At 52.0% G+C, this 20011-nt stretch overlaps 1 protein-coding gene across 1 annotated transcript in view; it reads right to left on the bottom strand.

The window, feature by feature from the left end:
- LOC149336297 (calcium-activated chloride channel regulator 1-like) overlaps positions 1-20011 on the bottom strand; it is a 147228-nt gene that overhangs the window by 64901 nt on the left and 62316 nt on the right. The window contains exons 3-6 of the mRNA XM_089552808.1: positions 19437-19734; positions 14502-14608; positions 12786-12959; positions 11871-11998 (exon numbers count right to left, since the gene is read on the bottom strand). Coding sequence (XP_089408934.1) covers positions 11871-11998; positions 12786-12959; positions 14502-14608; positions 19437-19734 — 707 coding nt within the window. The remainder of the gene's footprint in view (positions 1-11870; positions 11999-12785; positions 12960-14501; positions 14609-19436; positions 19735-20011) is intronic.

Below are 20011 nucleotides of genomic sequence, written 5' to 3'. Positions count from 1 at the left end.
CCACAGACGCATCGCAGTCGACTGCGTTCGTCGCCGCCGCCAGTGCCGCCGCACCTACTCGGACCACACTTCCCGCTGACAGCAAGTCCAGCACCTTGGTGCCTGCGTCGCAGATTGCGGCTCAGGCTGACGACACAGCAGACATGGACCTTACGGCGTCCCCGGTCGACGGCCATCCCATTCCGGCCCCTGAGGTCGGCTGGACCACCATCGGTGCCTGCCGTAAGCCTGCCTCCGCCACCCGGCCCCGCACCGAGCTCATCACAGTTGGCATACAGCTTCCCCCTGGCACCCTCAACCCCAAGATACCGCTCTACGACGTCCTCGCCGCAGTCGTCTCCGCTGCACAACTGTCCTCCGAGAGCAGTGCGGAGATTACCCTTCAGGCCAAGCCAGCCCCAAGCCTCGTCTTTTTAAAAACTCATTCCCCTCTCACCGCCCACCTCCTGCTTTCTATCACACATCTTCAGCTTCACGGTAAGCCTATCACCATTAAAACATATGCCCCTAATCCTCCCATCTCATGCCTCGGCGTCATCCATAACGTCGGTGGCCACTTCACCCCTGATGACCTCATGCATGATATCGAATCATTCAAAACCGACATTCTTGCTGCTCGTATGATGGGCACCACTCAGTCGGTGCTCATAACTTTCGCTGGAAGCATAATCCCCCACTTTGTGTATTTCAAACGCGTTGCCTTCCGGTGCCGTCCCCATAAGCCTAAGCCTCCCACCTGCACCCGTTGTCCCGCTCTTGGACACCGCGCCCACCAGTGTCCACAGCGCAGCGTTCCGGCAAAGTGCCGTCGCTGTGCTGCTCCTCTACCCGCCGACCCTTCCGCTCATGTATGTGCCCAGGCCTGGTGCGTTCATTGCCAGGTAAACACCCACCCCTCCCTCGACCCCACTTGCCCCTTTCTCCTCGGTAAACAACGCGAGTGTGCCAAAGCTGCGTACCTACGACGCCTAGCTTTGCGCCGGGCCACGCAACCCACCCCCTCCTCCTCCTCTAATCATGAACCTCCGTCAGCTCCGGTCACGTCACCACTAAAGTCCCTAGATCAGCTTTGCTAAGTAGCGACAAGTCCCTCCTCTCCTACCGCCCTTTCCCCTGCGGCTCGCGTTGTCCGCCATGTTCTTCCTAACGCGTTCCGGCGGCGCGGTTGTATGCACTGGAACGGCGGACCTTGCAGAGTTGCGGCTTTGCTGTAAGGGGCAGTGAAAAATGTAGTAAATGAGCTTGGTATGAGAACAAGGGAAACGTACTAGTAATGCGCTCCGAATGTGATTTGCGTTGAGTTTTGTCGGAGACGGCGAAACTGCAGTTGTGGTGCGGCGGCCAGTTCGCGAGAGAACACGGACACGCGTGCAACTTTATATATAGCATATTATTGCAAATACTACCAACGGCGGTTTGCGGGGCAGCTTTGCTGGCCGGTGAGAGAATATTGACGGGACAGCAGTGCATTTCAGTCTCTTTATGCCAAGCTTCCTCAGAATTATGGGCTCGAATTGATGTTCAGTAAAATGGAGCTTTAAAGAAGGGTAGTCGTATTAGGAATATATATGAAGATGAAAAATACAAAAACCCAGCTGTGCAGGTGAGCACACTCAAGTCCCTTCATGAATTTCTAGGACAGACAGGGAAGCCGATGTCTGCGGGGGGCCGGTATGCGCGAAATAATTGCGGTGCTGCCTCGCGGATTACTTGTATGGCGGGAATAGAATGAAATAAATATTATGGGCACTGGACGCTGAGACTGACCCTTGGTTTCGCACAGCAATAAAATTCCTTTGCGCCCGCGTCACAAACTTTTGGCACGTAGAGCACTTGTGCAGCTAACACCCCAATAAATCAGACATGCTATGCGCGAGTGTGAACACATGTAAATTCATCTAATTGGAGCGCGAGTTATGTACACACCGCCAATTTTTTAATAGTACCGCGCGAGCGTCGACTTGTCAGCGCCTTATCATGGCGCGGAGCGCGAATCAAGCGAGAATAAGAACATTTGTTTCAGATGCACTGTTTCTCGCTCGTTTTGCCGCTCAGCGCTGTCATCAGGCGCTGACAAGCCGGCTGGTCGACGGTCGCGCGGTACTATTAAGAATTGGCGGGGCGTACTGCAGAACACTTCGCAAGAGGCTACGGTTTCAGGGCGCATTACTGAGCGAAAAGTTTTTGGCTACTTGATCTCAATGGGCCAGCTGCAGTAGGTGCCGGAATTGAGCCGTAGGCTGAAATACGCGCGCATACTTGCACTGACATGCATGTTTACGAAATGACAAAAGCGGACAGCAGCGCGTAATCAAACAATCGTCAAGCATAGTGCGAGCTGGGAGCTTTACCAATTCTGACTCGCCAGCCAAAGTTTGCTACTATAGCATCGAATCTCAACGATGGAAAACAGGAATTGAGCTTACATCGCATAACTTGCTAGAATTCGTCAGCTTGAAATTTTTTCTCCCAATCCTGTGGAGCCACGCTTTCTGTCGCACAATATCGTTCTTCGCCAGCGGCACTGAAAACAACGCCAGCCCTTTTCCTGACTGGGTTGAGCACCCGAAGGCGCAACAGCCCGGCATTTCATGTGCTGCTGCGGACACAAAAAAAGCGTCCGATAAACTAAAGTGACTTCCAGCAAACAGCGACAAATATAAAAAAGTCACCTCCGCTGAATGTCCGTGGCCAGCCCAACTATACTGTCACGTTGTAGTGACGGCAGTCCAGCGGTCAGGAAGACAGCAACTAAACTTGCAAACGAAGCTCTTTATTTGGGCTGACTTGCGCCCACAAAACAACTGAATCACTCGGCGGCGCCGTAAGCAACAGACGTGCTCGTCAGTCGCCGAACTACGAAATGCCCGGCGCTCGCGACATCGCTCAATTTAAAGCCGGCAAGGAAACTTCGAGACAACCAGGTCAGGATCATCTACAGTAATCTGGCAAAACGTAGATGCAGCTCTGCATGGCTTCGATCAGTCGAGGTTAGTCCGGGCGCTTCTCGCGTCATGAAGAAACGTAGCGTGCAAGCGCCGTCGAACTATGCAGCCGGACGACTTAGGAAGAACATGGCGGAACGGAACCAGTTCTCAACCGGAAGTGGGCGCTGTCCAATAGTGTGCGTCGGCGGCGCCGCAAACGTTTTCGGTACTTAGCTTTTTTTAGAAAAGCTCATAAAGGGACTTTAGTCACCACTAGGCTCCTACGCCGGCAAAGTTAAAGGCTCCTCGGTTCCAGCGTCCCTTTCCAGCGTCTCTTCCACTGCACCACCCTCTCCATCCCTGACTGACGAGAGCCGCTCCTTCGACCTCCGGCTCGCTATGCTGGAACGCCAGCAGCGAGAGCAACAGCGCATTTCCCACGACCTACAACAACAGATCCACGCCTTGGCCCAAACCCTCCAGACAACCACCTCCTCTCTTACCTCCCAGCTTACCAAGCTAAATGAGCACCTTGCCACACTCACCACTCCCTCCTCCACCGCCCAGGTCGCCCCTTTGGCTGATCTTCTCGAAGCCACCACACAGGCACACCACACTCGCTTGGTTCAGCTCGAGACATCGGTTCTGCGGATTCTTACCACCCTCCAAGCACAATCCAAACAATTAGAATCCTTCACTTCTACGCTCCAATCCCTGCATGAGTCACTGCCCCCGGCCAAAAAGAAGGAACGCGTACCCTCACGAAGTTCTACCTCTACACTATCATAATGGCTTTTGGCGAGGACCTCGAGATTGTGCAGTGGAACTGCCGAAATCTGTGCCATAATAAGACCCCCCTCCACCAGTATCTACTCGCCCGCCCCTCCCTGCCCCATTTTCTCCTTCTCCAGGAGACCCGGACGGCCCGCACTGTCCCAGGTTACCGCGCCTACCATGCCGCTACGGCCACACCACTTGCGTCTATTTATGTACGTAGCGACGTGCTCGTGGAGCCACTTGATATCCCCTCCGTCCTTCTTAAATATTTAGTTGGTGTGGTCTATTACTACCCTTCTTCCCGCGTCTCACTCGCCCTTTTGTCTTTCTACAACCCCCCTGTTACCTCCTCTTTATTTTCCGCCATGGGCACGTTCCTTCACTCTCTTCCTTCTAACTCCCATCTCCTCTTTGGTGGTGACTTTAATGCCCCTCACACACTCTGGGGCTACCCTCAAACCCTCGAACCCGGCCGCCTCCTCCACTGTCTGGCCCAGGAACGCCACCTCACCCTTCTCAATACTCCTGGCTCCCCTACTCGAGCGGGCACTGCCTCACAGCGTCCCACGACACCCGATCTCACTTTCTCTCGCGGTTCACTTTCATTTCACTGGCAAGTGACAGCCGAAACTCTTCTCAGTGACCACTATCTTGTCCACATTTCCACCTCTCTTTCCCACATCCCTCGATGTCATCCGGTCACTCATACTGATTGGCACGCCTTCCGCGCTAATCTCGCCTCTGACTCCTTTCAATCCTACGACGACTGGACGTCGCGCATCACTGCAGCGCTCACGTCCAGTAGCCGTCGTGTTCGCTCTTGTCACCCAGTCCCAGACCCAGATCCTCACCTACTCCGTTTATGGCGTCGCCGTAAACGTCTTCAACGCTCCTTCCGCTGCCAACCCCAAAATGCCCAACTTTCTTCCCGGATCACTGCTCTGCGGGCCGAGATCGTCGCCCACTGCGCCTCACTCGAGCACTCTCGTTGGAGTGCTCTTTGTGACCGTCTTGACTCTGTATTGCACTCGCGATCCACATGGTCTCTCTTCAAATCCCTCCTTGGCACTAAGCCTGCCCTTGCTCCCACTCTAGCTAAAGCCCTCACTCAAGGAACTCCCTCCGATGTTTTTGATCAGCTCGCCTCTCTCTATCTCCCGCCCCCTCTGGCACCCTCCTACCCGGTGTACTGCGGTGGACCTAACCCCGATCTGGACCAATCCTTCACTCTCCGGGAGCTCGAATCGGCTCTGGCTGCTAATGCTACACGCTCGGCTCCCGGTGAGGATGCCGTTACATACACCACACTTCGCAACCTTCCTGACTGCGCCAAAGAATTCCTCCTTAAAACCTACAATGATGCATGGGACAGCGGCTGCCTGCCCAGCTCCTGGACCTCCTCCCTCATTTCTATGATTCCAAAGCCGGGCAAGCCTCCCTCTCTCTCTAACCTCCGCCCAATCTCCCTGACATCATGTGTTGGTAAGACCCTTGAGCGAATGGCCCTGACTCGCCTCTCTAATTTTCTCGAGACGAGGGAGTTCTTCCCTCATTCTCTCATCGGCTTCCGACGCCACGTCTGTGCACAGGACATGTTTCTGGTTCTCCAGCACACGTTTCTGTCACCTACCCCCACTCAAATTCACGCACTTGTGACCGTCGATGTTCGCAAGGCCTTCGACGGTGTTTGCCACGACCACATCCTTTCCCAACTCGCCTCCCTAGACTGTGGCTCCCGCATGTACTGTTATATCCGCTCATTCCTCTCTAAACGTGTCGCTCGCTTTCGAGTCGACACCTATCTGTCCGACCCCCACAACCTCACCCGAGGCACTCCTCAAGGTGCTGTTCTCTCTCCTACCCTTTTCAATCTTGCTATGGCCCCTCTCGCCTCCCAGCTAGCTGAAATTCCCGACCTGCATCATATATTTTACGCCGATGACATCACTCTCTGGTGTTCGTCTGGCTCTCCTGGTCACGTACAGGACACCCTGCAACGTGGCCTAGATCTCATCGACTCCTTTCTCACCACTGCTGGCCTCTCTCCTGCTCCTGAAAAATCCGAGCTCCTTCTCCTCAACCATTCCTCATACCAGCGCTCACACAACCAATTCGTCTCTCTCCACCTTGCTGGCTCTCCCATTCCTGTCGTCACGCAGTGCAAAGTTCTTGGCTTTCCTTTGCATGCAGCCAAGAACGTGCAAGCCCTCCACCGTGCTGTCACCACCTGCCACTCCGTAACTCACCTCCTGAGGCGCGTGGTCACTCGGCGCTCAGGTCTCCACGAGGCTCATGCGTGCCGAGTTGCCCACGCGCTGGCCCTCAACAAGGTCTTGTACTTTGCACCCTACGTTTCCTTCAATCAGACTGAACTTAACGCTGTTGAGACTGCCCTTGTGGGCCTCTACAAGGCAGCTCTCAACCTCCCTATCACTACTTCTACTGCAAAGATCTTTGCAACAGGCCTCTTTCATCCTCTCCGTTCTATGCTCTCTCTCCATCATGACTCGCAGATTGCCCGGCTTTCCCTTACCCGTCAGGGTCAGTGGTTACTGACTCAAGCGGGTATCTCGCCCATTCCCTGCACCCAGTTTACCTCTCCTATTCCCACCCCGCGTCCAACATGTCCCCCGTTCTGCACGCCGGCCGTCGTCATGCGGCCGCACAGCACCATTCCCCTCTCTTTGATACCCAGGGTGTAGCTTACACGGATGCCTCCTTCGTGGCTCCTCGAGGTTCCTGCGGCTACGCCCTGTACCACCCCCACCTCCCCGCTCCTGAAACTGACACCAGCGGGCCGTTTCTACGCCCTCCGGATGCATTGTCCCTCGAAGTCCTCGCCATTGCGCATGCCCTCCAGTCATTTGCCCTCCTTCCCTCTCTTCAAGAGTACACAGTCTATTCAGACTCACAAGCCGCTATACACCACATACAGAAACGCACCCTAACCCCTTCTCTTCAACAGGAGGTCGAACGAGCGGTCTCCGCTTTGCAGCCTTCCATCGTTTTCCTCCGCTGGGTCCCTGGACATTCAGGGATTGACGGCAATGAGCTGGCTCATCAGCTCGACCGTGACACACTTTTCCGGGCACCGTTGATCCCCTGGCCCAAGCCCTCGGAGGACGGTGGGAGACTCACCCTTCGCCGCACCATAAAAGAGGTCTACCTCGAGCTCCGTCTCGACAAACGCCTTTACCCTCCCCCTCATCCATCACTCACAGTGCCGGAGGCTCGCCTTCTTCGGCACGTTCAAATGAATGCAATCATCACCCCGTCTCGCCTCTTTCTCTATCGCTATCGATCGGACCCTTCCTGTCCCAACTGCCCCTCTAACTATGCGGACCTTGCCCATTGCCTCTTCTATTGCCCGGCTGCTCAGCAGTCGGGTTCCTACCCCCCACCTTCTTTATCCATCACCACCTGGCTCGACTGGCTTGGCGCTGAAGGGGAGGAAGAACAGCGACTTCTGGTCGCCCAGGCGGTCGATATGCTCGGCCTGTAACTTTTGGCCGAATAAACGTCTTCTACTACTACTACTATTCGAGCATGTGCACCTTTCCACACAACCAGTGCACCTTTCGTCTCGATTTAGACTAGCGAGATCTCACGACTATGTTACCGACACTGTCTCGGCCGTTTCCTATTCTCGCCGACCAGCATCCGAAACATCGGACTATTCTTCTCAGCTGCGAGAGACAGTAAAAAAAATCGCTCCCTTCTCCCGAGCGGCGTGCACTGCAGGACATAATCGTGCTTCATTGCCACGTGTTCGACATTAGGCACAGAGTGACTCTCTCATCGTTGCCAGCATCTCATATGCACCGTAAAATTAACACGAGGAATAAATATCCCATTCTTCAGAAACCGTATCGAGTCGCTGCGGCTGAGGACAAAATCATTCACTGTAAGGTCCAAGAGATGCTGCGGGACAGAGTCATTCCGCTGTCTTCCAGTTCGTGGGCCGCGCCCATAATACTAGTGAGGAAGAAAGACATCTCACGGTGATTTTGCATCGATTCATCACCATCATCATCAACATGACTACGCCCACTGCAAGGCAAAGACCTTTCCCACGTCTCTCCAATTAACGCTGTCATTTGCCAGCTGTGGCCACAGTGTCCCCTCGAACTTCTTAAGTTCATCCGTCCACCTAACATTCTGCTGTCTCCTGCTGCGCTTGCTTTCTCTTGGAGTCCACTGCGTTACTCTTGAGGACCATCGGTTATATTGCATTCGCATCACATGCCCTGCCCAAGCCCATTTCTTCCTCTTGATTCCGACTAGGATGTCTCTATCCCGTGTTTGTTCCCTCGCCCACTCTGCCCGCATCCGGTATGTTAGCATTACACCCATCATTTTTCTTTTTATAGCTCGCTGCGTCCATTATCGTCCCTTAAATGCGATGACAAAGGAAAACGTGTATAAATTACCGCGCATTGATGACGTTGTGGACCGCCTTCACTCGGCGTCATACTGATCATCCTTTGAAATCCGATCTGGGTACTGGATATTACCAGTACATCCTTCACAGAGAGAAAACCACCTTCGTGACTCCCGACGGCTTCTTCATGCCATTCCGCTTGGGCGATGTGAATGCCATATTCGAGCTTTTAATGAATGCGGTCCCACGAGGATTAAAATATTATATACGCATGTGCTATTTGCATGACGTCGTCATCTTTAGCAAGACCTTTAAAGAGCACATTGAAAGCCTCGGTATGGTTCTCCACTGCATCAGCAAGGCTGCATTCCTCCTTAATTCTAAGAAGTGCTATTTCAGAGAGCGGCAAACTTTCGTCCTTAGATTCCTCGTGGATGTGGAGGAAATCTGGCCCTATCGACGGACTCTTGGTGCAGTTCGGAATTTTGAAGAACCACGAGCCCTGAAAGCCCTTCAGAATTTCCTCGGCCTGCGTTAATATTTGCGCCGCTTTATTACCGATTCGGCGCACCTTGCACACCCTCTCACTTCTCTGCAGCGTAAAGACTGGCATTTTGTGTGGAGAGCCGAATGTGGTTCTAACCAGCTGAAACCTTTTCCCCACTTTGATCCCACCGCAGCTACAGAGATCCACACTGATGCCAGTGGTGTCGGTCTTGTGGCAGTGCTCGGCCAGAGTCACAGTGGTGACGAACACGTTACTGCTTGTGCAGTCGTGTGTAAAGGCCGCACTGCGAAAACAGTAGTTTCGTATGGTTGGCGATCCTGTCACATCGCGTCAACTCGAACAGAAGGGAAACGTGTCGCGGTCTCCCACCAGTCTGTGTTGGCCACATGTGTGGAACTTGTTCAGAAACTCTCTGTCACACCAGAAAAACCACTTCAATCGCGTTCCCCGGCGCTTCTCTGCTCTTGCTCGCGCGCTCTCCTCCGTGCGTATGCACAGGTGAGGAAACAAGAGACGATTTGCGCTGCGTAGCTACTGGTGGTTTTGCAGAATATCGGACGAACTAAGACCGTGCGCCGCGGCTGAGGTTCAGCCTTGCTGCTATAGTGCACCGTCGATACGGACTCGGACGACGAGCCGCCACCGCAGAGAAACCACGCTCGATGATCGACGGGCTGCGAATAGCGCCTGAAAAAGGCGTTATCGAATACTTGATGCGGGAGAATCAAACACGGGCTACATGCGTCTACATTCTGTGCCCTGTGTCTACCTCTAGGCATTTCGTATTTTGCGCTGCTGTCCCACAAAGCATTATCAAACCCGCCGGTCACTACAAATCACGCCCCCATTTCGGCAGATTCAGAGAGTTTGTACCACGTTGTCAGGGTACTAAAAAAATGTAAAATTATACGCATCATTCTAGCAATGAAATGGGAACCCAGCAGAATTATTCTTTTTGCTGTCCTAAAGAAATAAATGCAGCACTGCTTTCTTGTTCATCTCAAGTTCCAAAGTAGCAGGGCCGGTAACTCGCGCTCACCTGTGAAATACGGTACGCCCTAGCGATTTCTTGAAACACACATTCCTTCAGACCACGCCATTCATATTTTAGGCCTGTTATATCCCATGGAAAGCTCCTCTCTTCAATCATCGCGATCAGGTCACTTTACTGGTGGCACGAATACGACGGCGTCACGTTCAAGCGAGCAACTGGCACACTCGTATGCCAGCTCCTGCTCAGGCGGTTCTCGCGCGCAAACCCGTCAAGAAACTGCTGGAGCTCGCGGCCGAGGCAGTCCATACGCAAGGTACAAGGCATTCCTTTTAGCTCCTACAGAGCCGCGTTCGTCAGAAGTGTACGCTTGCTCACAAAAATGCGAAGGGGTTCGTAGGAAACGTGCTTCTCCATGGCAGCCTGATCCGCCAACCGACGGTGGCCACGGCAGCTTTCCCGTCCATATGCGCCTGCCTGCGAGACGCCGTACCGCAGCAGACAGCATTGCGACGAAAGGAGACGCTCTTTTCTGTACGTTGAAAACTACGTTTCCAAAAACGAAAGACACCAAAGCGGTGAATCAAAGCAAAATGCTTGCTTTGGTTGGTGGGGTGTCTCTAGGAAATTCGCCCGGCCAACGAACATGGCCTACCGTGTCCACGAACGCTGTTTGTTTATTGTTCCGGTTCCTGAAAGCTGTCATACCGAGGAAACACCGTAGCAATCTGTCTCGCTTCTGTGCCGTTCGTGCAGTGTGACAAGAAGTTGTGGGACGAGTTGGTTAGGCGACTTGTTGACGGCTCGCTTGCGAACGCCTTTAGTTGATGTCGTTGTTGAGTTTCCGCAGTGTGACACGGGCTTTAACTGTTAAAAAAAGTTCGGCGAGAGCAACATAACGACCTCACGTTGCAAGATTTCTTGCTCCGGCCCGCACCAGATCACAGTCTACGCTGTTCACCCTTGAGGACGGCATTCTCTGCAAGAAGAACTATTTGCTCTGTGGTGCCTGCATGCTTTTGGTTGCCCCAGGGAATTTTCGCAGTGAAATGCTGCACGCCATGCGCGACAACTTCACGTCCGGTCAACATTGGGTTTACCGCCCGCTTAGAGGATTCTTGAACGCTTCTATTTACCAGCATGAATAAGACAGTGAAACAATACGTCGCAAGCTGTCCCCAATGTCAACGTCTAAAGCGAAACAGATCCCCTCCTGTAGGCCTTCTACACCCGGTCAAGCCACCATCGGCGCCTTTTGAAAAAGTTGGTGTCGACCTGCTTGGCCCCTTTCCCAAGTCTACGGAAGGACGCCGCTGGGTTGTAGTCTGTGTCGACTATCTGACAAGATACGGGAAAACTAGCGCTCGTGTCAGCGAAATCAAGTAATGTGTCAACTTTTCTGCAGCACTCTCTTATCCTTCATCATGGTGCTACCGCTGTTATCTGCGAGAGTGGCCGGCAGTTAAGTGCTGACGTCGTGGAAGAGCTACAACGGCTGTGCGGATCTAACTACCGCCACTCCACACACTACCACCCACAGACCAACAGCTTTACAGAGCGCACAAGCCGCACCCTCACTAACACGCTGTGCTTGTAGTGGCATCAGATCAACGGAACTGGGACGCCCTAATACCATTCGTGACGTACGCATACAACACCGCGAAACATGAGGTCACCGAATATTCACCTTTCTAGCTGCTCTACACCAGGATGCCGCGCGCGTTTCTGAACACACTCTTTTCCTTCTCCTTTCACGAAGACATTTCCACCTACCATCTATCACGTCGCGCTGAAGAAGTTCGGCGAATATCCCGCTTGCCCACTTTCTGTTGTCAACTCCGACGGAAAGACCGCTAATGCAAGCGTCACCTTGCGGCAACAACCCCCGAGGAGATTACTTTGGCTCTGGATGCCATTGCGCAAGCGTGGGCTGTGACATCAGTTTTTCTTTAGGTATTCTGGCCTTTACGTCGTAGTGAGTCGCTTGAGCGATGTAAGCTACGTAGCTGCCAATGTTACCGCAAACGATCGGCGCTCCAGCAAGATCCAAGTTGCCGATCTGGCTCCTCTCAAGCGCTGCCACCATCGGCCACACTGACTGGCGCGAGGACAGGCTTTGTCTGCCACCGAGGAAATTGTCACGCGCCATGCAGCCACCTCGTTAGAATAAAACGAAGCCACGCTTCCACCGTGCGAGAATTATTACAGTAATTATACGGTTAAGTACTTCGACAAGCTCCAATGATATTACTTGTGACCGGCAGCTGCTAGGACCACCCTACTCACTTCTTGAAATCCTCGTGTTTGCTGATTACATCCCAAGTGGACCGCTGATTGCAGAGGTAGTTCTGCTTGTTCGGTGCGAACGGGTTGTGGCGGCGGGGCCCGTCCATGCTGTCGCAGAACTGGCTGATCTGTAACGGGGGAAGAGTCCGTTGATGCACGGCAGCGTGGGTTACAATGTCTCAAAGAAGAAGAAGAGGAGGAGGTAAAAACTTTATGTCTCCGAGATCTTACGCAGCAGAAGCGCAGCATATGAATCTCAGCGGAAAGTGATAATCTCTGAAGCAGAGTGGAAGGGGCACAGGAAAGCAGGCAGGTTATGAAGGAGAGTGCTCCTGTTGCTAACTTGCGCCGAGGGATACAGAGAGAATAAAAAATTCACAGGGACGCCTTATTTCATTATTTGCTGGCAATCCGATAGGTTTAGCCTCGATAGCTTTAGTGCATTTGCCGGAAGTGCCGTCATTTTCGTGACGTCACTTCATGGGCATCCTTTTATTTTTCCCATCTGCAGCGTTTTTCTATTTATGATATCTCTTCTTTACAACCAATGGGAATTCTTCCCTCTGGTGATATCTCTTCCCTCTAGCAAGCAGGGAAATTTTATAACCGATGACGCATATTTATTCCAACGGCTTAGTCACTAATACAAGAATTCGGGCGAGATTTCGGTGCACTCCCTAAAATACAGCTTTTGTGGCGCAAACTGCTTTTCTAGCAAGACAGAATTCAAGAGGGCACACCTATACCCTGGTGCTATCTTAATATCTTGACATCATGATCACTGTGCAGGCCTCTTAGCCACCGCTAACTTCCTTGATTTGCTTCAGACACTAAACCAGGGTTTGTAAAATAAGCTCTTTCAAAGCGAGCGGGTGATGCCACACTTCACTACCAGGGTCAGTGAAAAATTCTTACATTGGTGACATAGGGCATGGACATGATGGACGACTGGACAGGGTCATGTATGTCCTGCTGAAAGATGACCTCGCAGTTGCCCTGAACGCTGCATTTCTTGTCTATCGGGCACAAGTCTCCATCCGACGTTCTCGGAATGAAGACGATAGGGGCTGAGCAAGCATTCAGCTGTACCTGACAAAAGAATTCGCGCGCACATTCACCAAGTGATGAGCGCATCTGATACGTCAACAGTGCAATGCAAATAAAAACACTTGCGTTCTGATTTCTTTTTCTTCTTCTCATTATTAGCTCTCAATCACTCTTGCAAAGCTCAGCAGTTACTGGTTTGGTTGGAAGGGATCCCTGGCCAGGGAAATAGGTAAACCGATTTGATTGTTTGGTGTGTTTATCTCTCTTCTATTCATCCGTTACAGCTGACAGGTCGTGTACACTGGCTAAGCCGTATAATAACCTTTACTTAGCTATTTTGCTTCCTGAAACGACTGAACTCGTTCTTTACAAAGAGAAAACATCCGTGGACTGTTTTTTCTGGCTGTTCTCGTTCTCAGCGACCACACTAGGGGCTTGGCAGCTGCACTACCATCATCATTATCATCAGCAGTAGCCTGCACACCACCAATACTGCTGCTGGTGCTAGAAGGGATGAGAAATGTTATTTTTCACATCTACAGAATATAGCTGTATCCAGAGAGCAGATTGGGACGTCCTTTCTCAAAGGACGATGCTCTGCTTCATGTCAGAAGGTTTTTCCCCAGGGCTCGCGTCTTCATTGAAATAAGCAAGGAAACTGTCTAAATGAACTTATCTTTCATCGCCGCTGCTAAAAGAAACTATAAGCACTCAAACTATGTCATTCTAGGGAGCTATCGGCGCACAAATTCTCGCTACATACGTGGCGGCCTCGAGCTCTGACATACTGAAGCTCTTGGAACTCTCGCCATGTCTCTTCATTCCCTGCTAGATGGCGGTGCTTCAAGCGGAGAACTAGTGTTCCTGTATTTTCTGGGTAAACACTGCGGAGCTCTAAACACCTCGCTAGACTCTGTCCGTTTTTGCGTTTTATTAAGGGCGTTTAAATTTATCCCTGGCTCGCGGTCCAAAGCATCGAGCGACGATTGTGACTGTCGAGCAGAACGGCACGCCCACATCAAAAACTACCGTATAAAGTCAGCTAGATCAATCCGTATTACATGAAGCTTTATTAAACAAGGTCTAAGACTTCGCCACAAAAACTTTAGGGTTTACAGTCTCAAGTTCTCTATGTTCGTTTTCAACACGAACATCTTTAAAGCAAGTATGTCTGGTCGGATTTGTGACAATGCCGGAGTCTCCGGCGCTACTCAAGCAGCGGAAAACTATATCCAATCTTTAGAGACTAGCTCGGTCCTCCACAAAAGAGAACGTGACCATATGCTCGGGATCTCGGCCCTCTGTAAATATCCTACTTCACGCGACAGAGGAAAATCAAGATCTACTGCCTGTTAGGTGCTCGCAATTTTAGCCCCCTTTCAAGAATTAAATTACCGAGTTGGTCACGGAACATTTGTCTTTCAATGTCAAACGTTGCTTGAGGAGAGAGTCTCCTTCTATGTATAGTTGTTCTTCTAGCTGCTCTCAATATCTACTTGTAATCAGTTTTATTACAACTTTCTGTCTGTAACCGTGAATCCCTCCCATCTTCGTTTGCCCCATTCAGTATTCACCATGTCTCACCTTTCCATCGTGGCAATAAGTGAGGGGGTGCCTGCTGTCGTTGCGTCTGCCGTACTCGTCGAACACGCCGTACCTGTAGTGGGCCCACTCGTGCACGAACAAGTACGCTGCGAATGTGTGAGTGTCTTTCTTAACCGCACTTGTAAGAATAAAATGCTGCTAGCTCCCGTTGTCGGCGCCCCGGCGTACCTTGGCGCCAGGACAGAGGAGCACGCGGAGCCCAACCTAAACGAGCACTGGTGAAACTTTCAGTGCACCCAACCCTGGTGCTTGACAGCAGTGTAGTAATTATCTCTCGGTTGTAAAAGTAAGCGCCCGGCGTGAAGGAAAGTCTGCCCTGCAGCCCCAGAGGCGCTCGCGCAGTCCTGGTGGCACTTGATGAGCTAGGCAAGCGGCCTTGAACGAAGGGCTAGTGGCAGTAATTACCTAAATAAGCACGCGCCAGCGGCACGGGTACCCGGGGCGCTAGCGATTAGAACGCTCAGTGATCAGCTCTGGTTACGCGGGTCGTTATACATAAGAATCCACACACACAAAAAAGCGCAACGCGTTGTCGCGCGCGAAAGAACGATTAGGAAAGAGCAGCGACTGATGTTTGACGCTCCCCAAGACACAAACGCGGCTATCAGCACCTATGAACCCTCATATTATACGCTACGCCTGCCGTGCAGTACAATTTTTTTTCTTAGAGCGCAGCCCCTTGAGCGCCCATTTGTGGGATCAGCCCACGTCGCCGTCGAAGATGAAACTGATCGCTAGAGAACGGAGGGGAGGGGTGGAACGACAGTACCGCCTCTCTCCGTCCATCAACACCGCTTAAGCGGAGGTAGTGTGGCTAGTCTGCGGAAAGGGGGCGCTACACGACATACCCCTAGCTTCACCAAGGAAGAACACCCGCACCGACTCCGCACCCTCAAGGGTAACAACCCCGTGCTTGCAGTCAGGCATCTTGGCGAGAATTCAACCATGGTCTTAATACTGTTCAAAAATTCGGAGGTTCCAAAGTGTGTTAAACTCTCGCTTACATGGGAAAGGTGCATACGAGGTATGCAACGCATGCGTACGCTTGGGCCGCCGCGATGATGTCTGCCCGGATGCTGACAGCAAAGTTTCACAGGTTCTTTATCTTCCTCTTTGCACCAGGGGTGCCCCGCGAGAGACGGTTGGTTTCAACTTGATGACTGAAGCTCTTCGCACCAGGGGTGCCCCGTCAGTGACGGTCTCTCGATGAGTAGAGATGCAGGGATCAAGGGAAACTTAAAGGTTTATATACATATATTTACAATGCATACACAAGTTAAAGGCACTCGAGACAAATTAAACGGCACAAAGATACAAAACTGCAACAAGTTGGAACTGGCTAACACTAGGGGAGGCCCCTACACGGCATGGCTGAAGATGCATATCATCTCACCTTAGCGCAGAACAAACAACAAAAAAGGTGGAACTGGCTAATACTAGGGGAGGCCCCTACTCGGCGTAGCCGAAGATGCGTAGCATCTCACCTTAGCGCAGAACCCTGCTTCCGGCTCCGGGACCCGGTTTTAAAGCCCTAAAGGCCCGGCCCACATTCCGTAGCTTCCAATCATGTTGCGGTCTTAACATCATTGGTTCATCCAGGGCATAGCCAGCCCTCCAGCTTCCGTAAGGTAGAGCACTGTCTCCACCACAAAATAAAAATAAACACAAATAGACATTCGTGCCAGCACGTGCGCGAATCGGTACCGCGGGGCGGGGTGGACACCCGTACTTCTTGGCGCGTTCGCGAGCCGCCGCGTTCCAAATAGGAGACGCTTCGCTTTGAGCGCCCCCAGCCGCGTTCCGATGACCCCGCGTACACTAAGCCGGTCGTGACGTATACTAACGATCCCTTACACTGACAACGTCAAGTGTCGAAGATGCGGAGTGGAGCTCCCGGAGTGGGGCCATACTTGGGCAGCGAAGCGTAAACTGCGCGGCAAAAATCACCCGCTCGGAGACTAGGAATGCAGGGAAATCTACAGGGCTACCTATCTGACCAAAAAACGGCAGTGGGAGCGGAAAATGGCCTATCAACAGAAACAGCAAGGCGAGCGGCAGCAAAAATCTGATGCAATAGCCGCAGGCGCTGGCAGAGGACGCTCAATGGTCAGAGGGCGGGACACCCGAGGTCGGGGCGGGGATTCCCGAGCTGGGAGCGGAAACATTCGAGCGCTCGTCCAACAGTACGTCGAACAGAAAATTCAGAAACCTTTCTCCATAGCCCTGCAGGAAACGGGCAAGGTAGTTGTTATTTTCGGGGTATGAAGCGTTTGCTAGCGACCGCGGGGAAGAATCCCGGGTTACTACATTTGTCAAAAGGAATGGCGGCGATCGCGCACGAAATCAATTCTCGTAACGTTCAGGCGGTTCTCGTCGAAATTTTCACGGGTAGGAAGGAGGAGCCCATTATTTTCCTCCTTAACAATTTGCAGTAGCCCTAAGCAGCCAAAGGTTAGCTAGGGCCCTCTTTCCCAAAGCGATCAAGGCGGCAGGAACCAATCCATTGTTAATTCTATCAGGTTTTAATGAAGCCCACCAAGAGTGGGGATAATACAGGCATGACCCGAAAGGAAGGCACCTGCGGGAAGTCTTTCACGAACTGAGCCTCAACCGGCAAATAGACCCGGGCTGTCCAACCAGAATGGGCAACAGCGTTAGCGTTGACAATACACTGGATCTAATGAGCACTTAAAACGTGGAAGAGATCAGCTGGAGAAACACGGAGCTCAACTTTGGGAGCGATCGCTGCGTACAAAGACGCGGAGAGAAACAAGCGTAACTGAACGGGATATATTGAGGCAAATCAAGGAAACTTTCGATGTAGAGGGGGAGATTGAGAATATTGATGAATGGGTGGAGGCCCTTATGCGCCACGTTAGAACCGCAACCACGACCCTACAGGAGGATGACGCCCCGGCGACCGCCAACAGCAAACTCCTGCACATGCAGAAACCTTAACGGAGTATGAAAAAGCGTCTCCGCACACAAAGATGGAACTGAAATTGGAGGCCAAGAATAGCCAGGCATGATAAGCAAATTGAGAATTACGCAATTAAGCTTTCCGAGCAAAACTGATGCTGTAGGTGTGATTAATTGGAAGGCAACACGAGACTTTCAAAGACTCGAAGCCAGCTGCGCCATCTAGCTGGGCCACGATAGTTCAAAAGCGCAATCGGGAACTAGTCTAGGCAAAGGCCAGATCGCGTTCGAGGGGTAGACGCGGAGCTCGTGGCAAAATTAGTGGACACCTACGTCGGCGACACAGCCCTCCTCCTCCCGCGATACGAGGGCCCTGATCGAGACTCACGATGCGCCCATCAAGGAGACGGAGGCCAAGGACGGAATTTTGGTTTAAAGACGTCATCGGCCCCTGGTCCTAACGGGGCTACAAGCAAAATATTTAATAATCTGGACTATGTGTCTATAACGGCGCTCGCCGAATGCATGCAGAAGGGCTGGAGTAGCGGCAGTATCCCTCCACAATGAAAAACTGCAAACGTGGTGCTAGTCCCTAAACCAGCCAACCCGCACAAACTGGAAAATCTCAGACCGATTTCCCTAACTTCGTGCACAGGAAAGCTCATGCAACGCGTGATTCCGGCCAGACTGACGCACTTCATGCAACAGAACGACCTATGGCCGCACGAGATGGTCGGGTTCCGGCCGGGCTTGCGCACGCAGGACGTGATGCTTCCTTTACAACACGTCATTATAAATTCCAGATCTAAAGTTGCGAAGGTAGTTCTAGGTTTAGATGTAACAAAAGCCTTTGACAATGTTAAGCATGCTGTGATCCTTGCAAGGCTTCAAGAGATAGGAGTCGGCGGGAGGGCGTATAATCACATCCAGGATTGCTTTTCAAACAGGACGACGCTGAAACTAAATTTTCAGGACCTAGTAATCCCCCCGGTTCACCTGGGAAGTAAGGTATACGCCGCAGGGCTCGGTGCTCTCCCCCTTTCTTTTTAGCGTGGCGATCACGGGCCTGCGCGCCTACCTCAGGGACATAAAAGGCCTAAATTTTAGCATATACGCGGATGGCATTTGCACATGGATGAACAGTGGCAGTTACGGTTGCATAGAACAACGATTTCAGGTGGCGGCGGACACTAGTGTCCTACGCGGTCGAAAGGGGCCTTGCGTGTTCCCCGCAAAAAATCTGAACTCTTCAGATGAAATCCGAAACCGCTGCTTTGCAAGCGCGACTGAAATTTCGAAATTAAGGTTGAGGGCAAAACCATGCCCAAAGCTGATCAGATCAGGATCCTAGGTCTCTTTTCCAAAGGGACGAACATAACGAAGGAACTATCAAGAAGCTCAGCGACTATGCTGCGCAGGTAACAATGATCTTCAGGGGTGGTCGCGCTCAAGGGTTGCCTCCTGAGCGCTCACGGTGCGCTTACCTTCTTTTTCCCGTTCAGACTCTCTCCAGATTCTCTCTACTACCGTAACAGCGACGTTTTCACCCTTTATTCTTCACCCCTCTCCCTGTCTGCCATCGCATTAAAGGAAACCATCATCACATCCTATTCGAGTGCCCAGAGGGCCAACCCCCTCATCGCCTCCATTTCCCAAACCAAAGTCAGCAGGAGACTGCGCTGCTCAACTCTCAGCCGGAGGTACAACTCCGGATTGTGTGTTGGGCTCTGGAGGTCGCGAAAAGCATGAATTCAAGCCACCCAGCGCAGTCGAGAGAACCCACGCGCTTGTCTAAACATCAACCCTAACCTCTACCCCTAACCCCTTTGTCATATGACAAAAGTTTGTTGCTTCTCGTCCTTCTCCCTGGCCCAAGTCCCGAATTCTCCTTGCTGCGCGAAAAGACAGGCTCCCACTCGGCTTTCTTGCCAGTAATGACTGTTGTCGTAAAGGAATTAAAAGCGAAAATATTGAGCAGGAAATTACTTGATATACCTGGATTAAGCGAGCTCCTGGCCGTAGAGTTGTTAAGTAAAGACAGGAATCCTGGAGTAAGCTGGATGAATTCTCCTGGCTGGCCGCACTGCATCGACTGTTTTGTGAACGGCCCGTCGCTGTTCTGCTCCGTGGGCATGTCAACACGGACGTCGCTCCTGTAGAAGGCGCTGGACGAAAGTGTCCGGGCACTCTTTCTTTTTGGCCACGTCTTCGGAACCTCGATGGTGACATGTTTGAAGTACATGCGTCCATTCGTTGCATTGTGAAGGAACTCGGAGGAGGATTGGAGTAGTACCTGCGCATTTTCATCACCGTTTGCACAATCTGCGCTCATCTCGTCTGAAGAAATTAAACGTGAAACTGTCCGTGGTTGCTAAGCAGATAGGCTCCTAGTGCCTTTCGCTTTCTAGGGGCGTGGCACGCGCCATACTTCTACATATTCCTTATCTTTCCTTTGTTGCTATTTTTTCTATCTACCTCATTTGTACATCAGTTGCCTGGCCTGAAACGCCTGTTACCTTGACCAGTATTACTGAGTGAAGGGCCCGAGGTAAGTAACGCAGTTGTCGAAC

This window comes from Amblyomma mixtum, chromosome 7 (genome assembly GCF_055824585.1).
Source record: "Amblyomma mixtum isolate Tamu chromosome 7, ASM5582458v1, whole genome shotgun sequence".
Taxonomy (NCBI): Eukaryota; Metazoa; Arthropoda; class Arachnida; order Ixodida; family Ixodidae; genus Amblyomma; species Amblyomma mixtum.
Note: the sequence above shows the minus strand (reverse complement) of the source record. Positions and strands in the feature narration are given on the sequence as shown.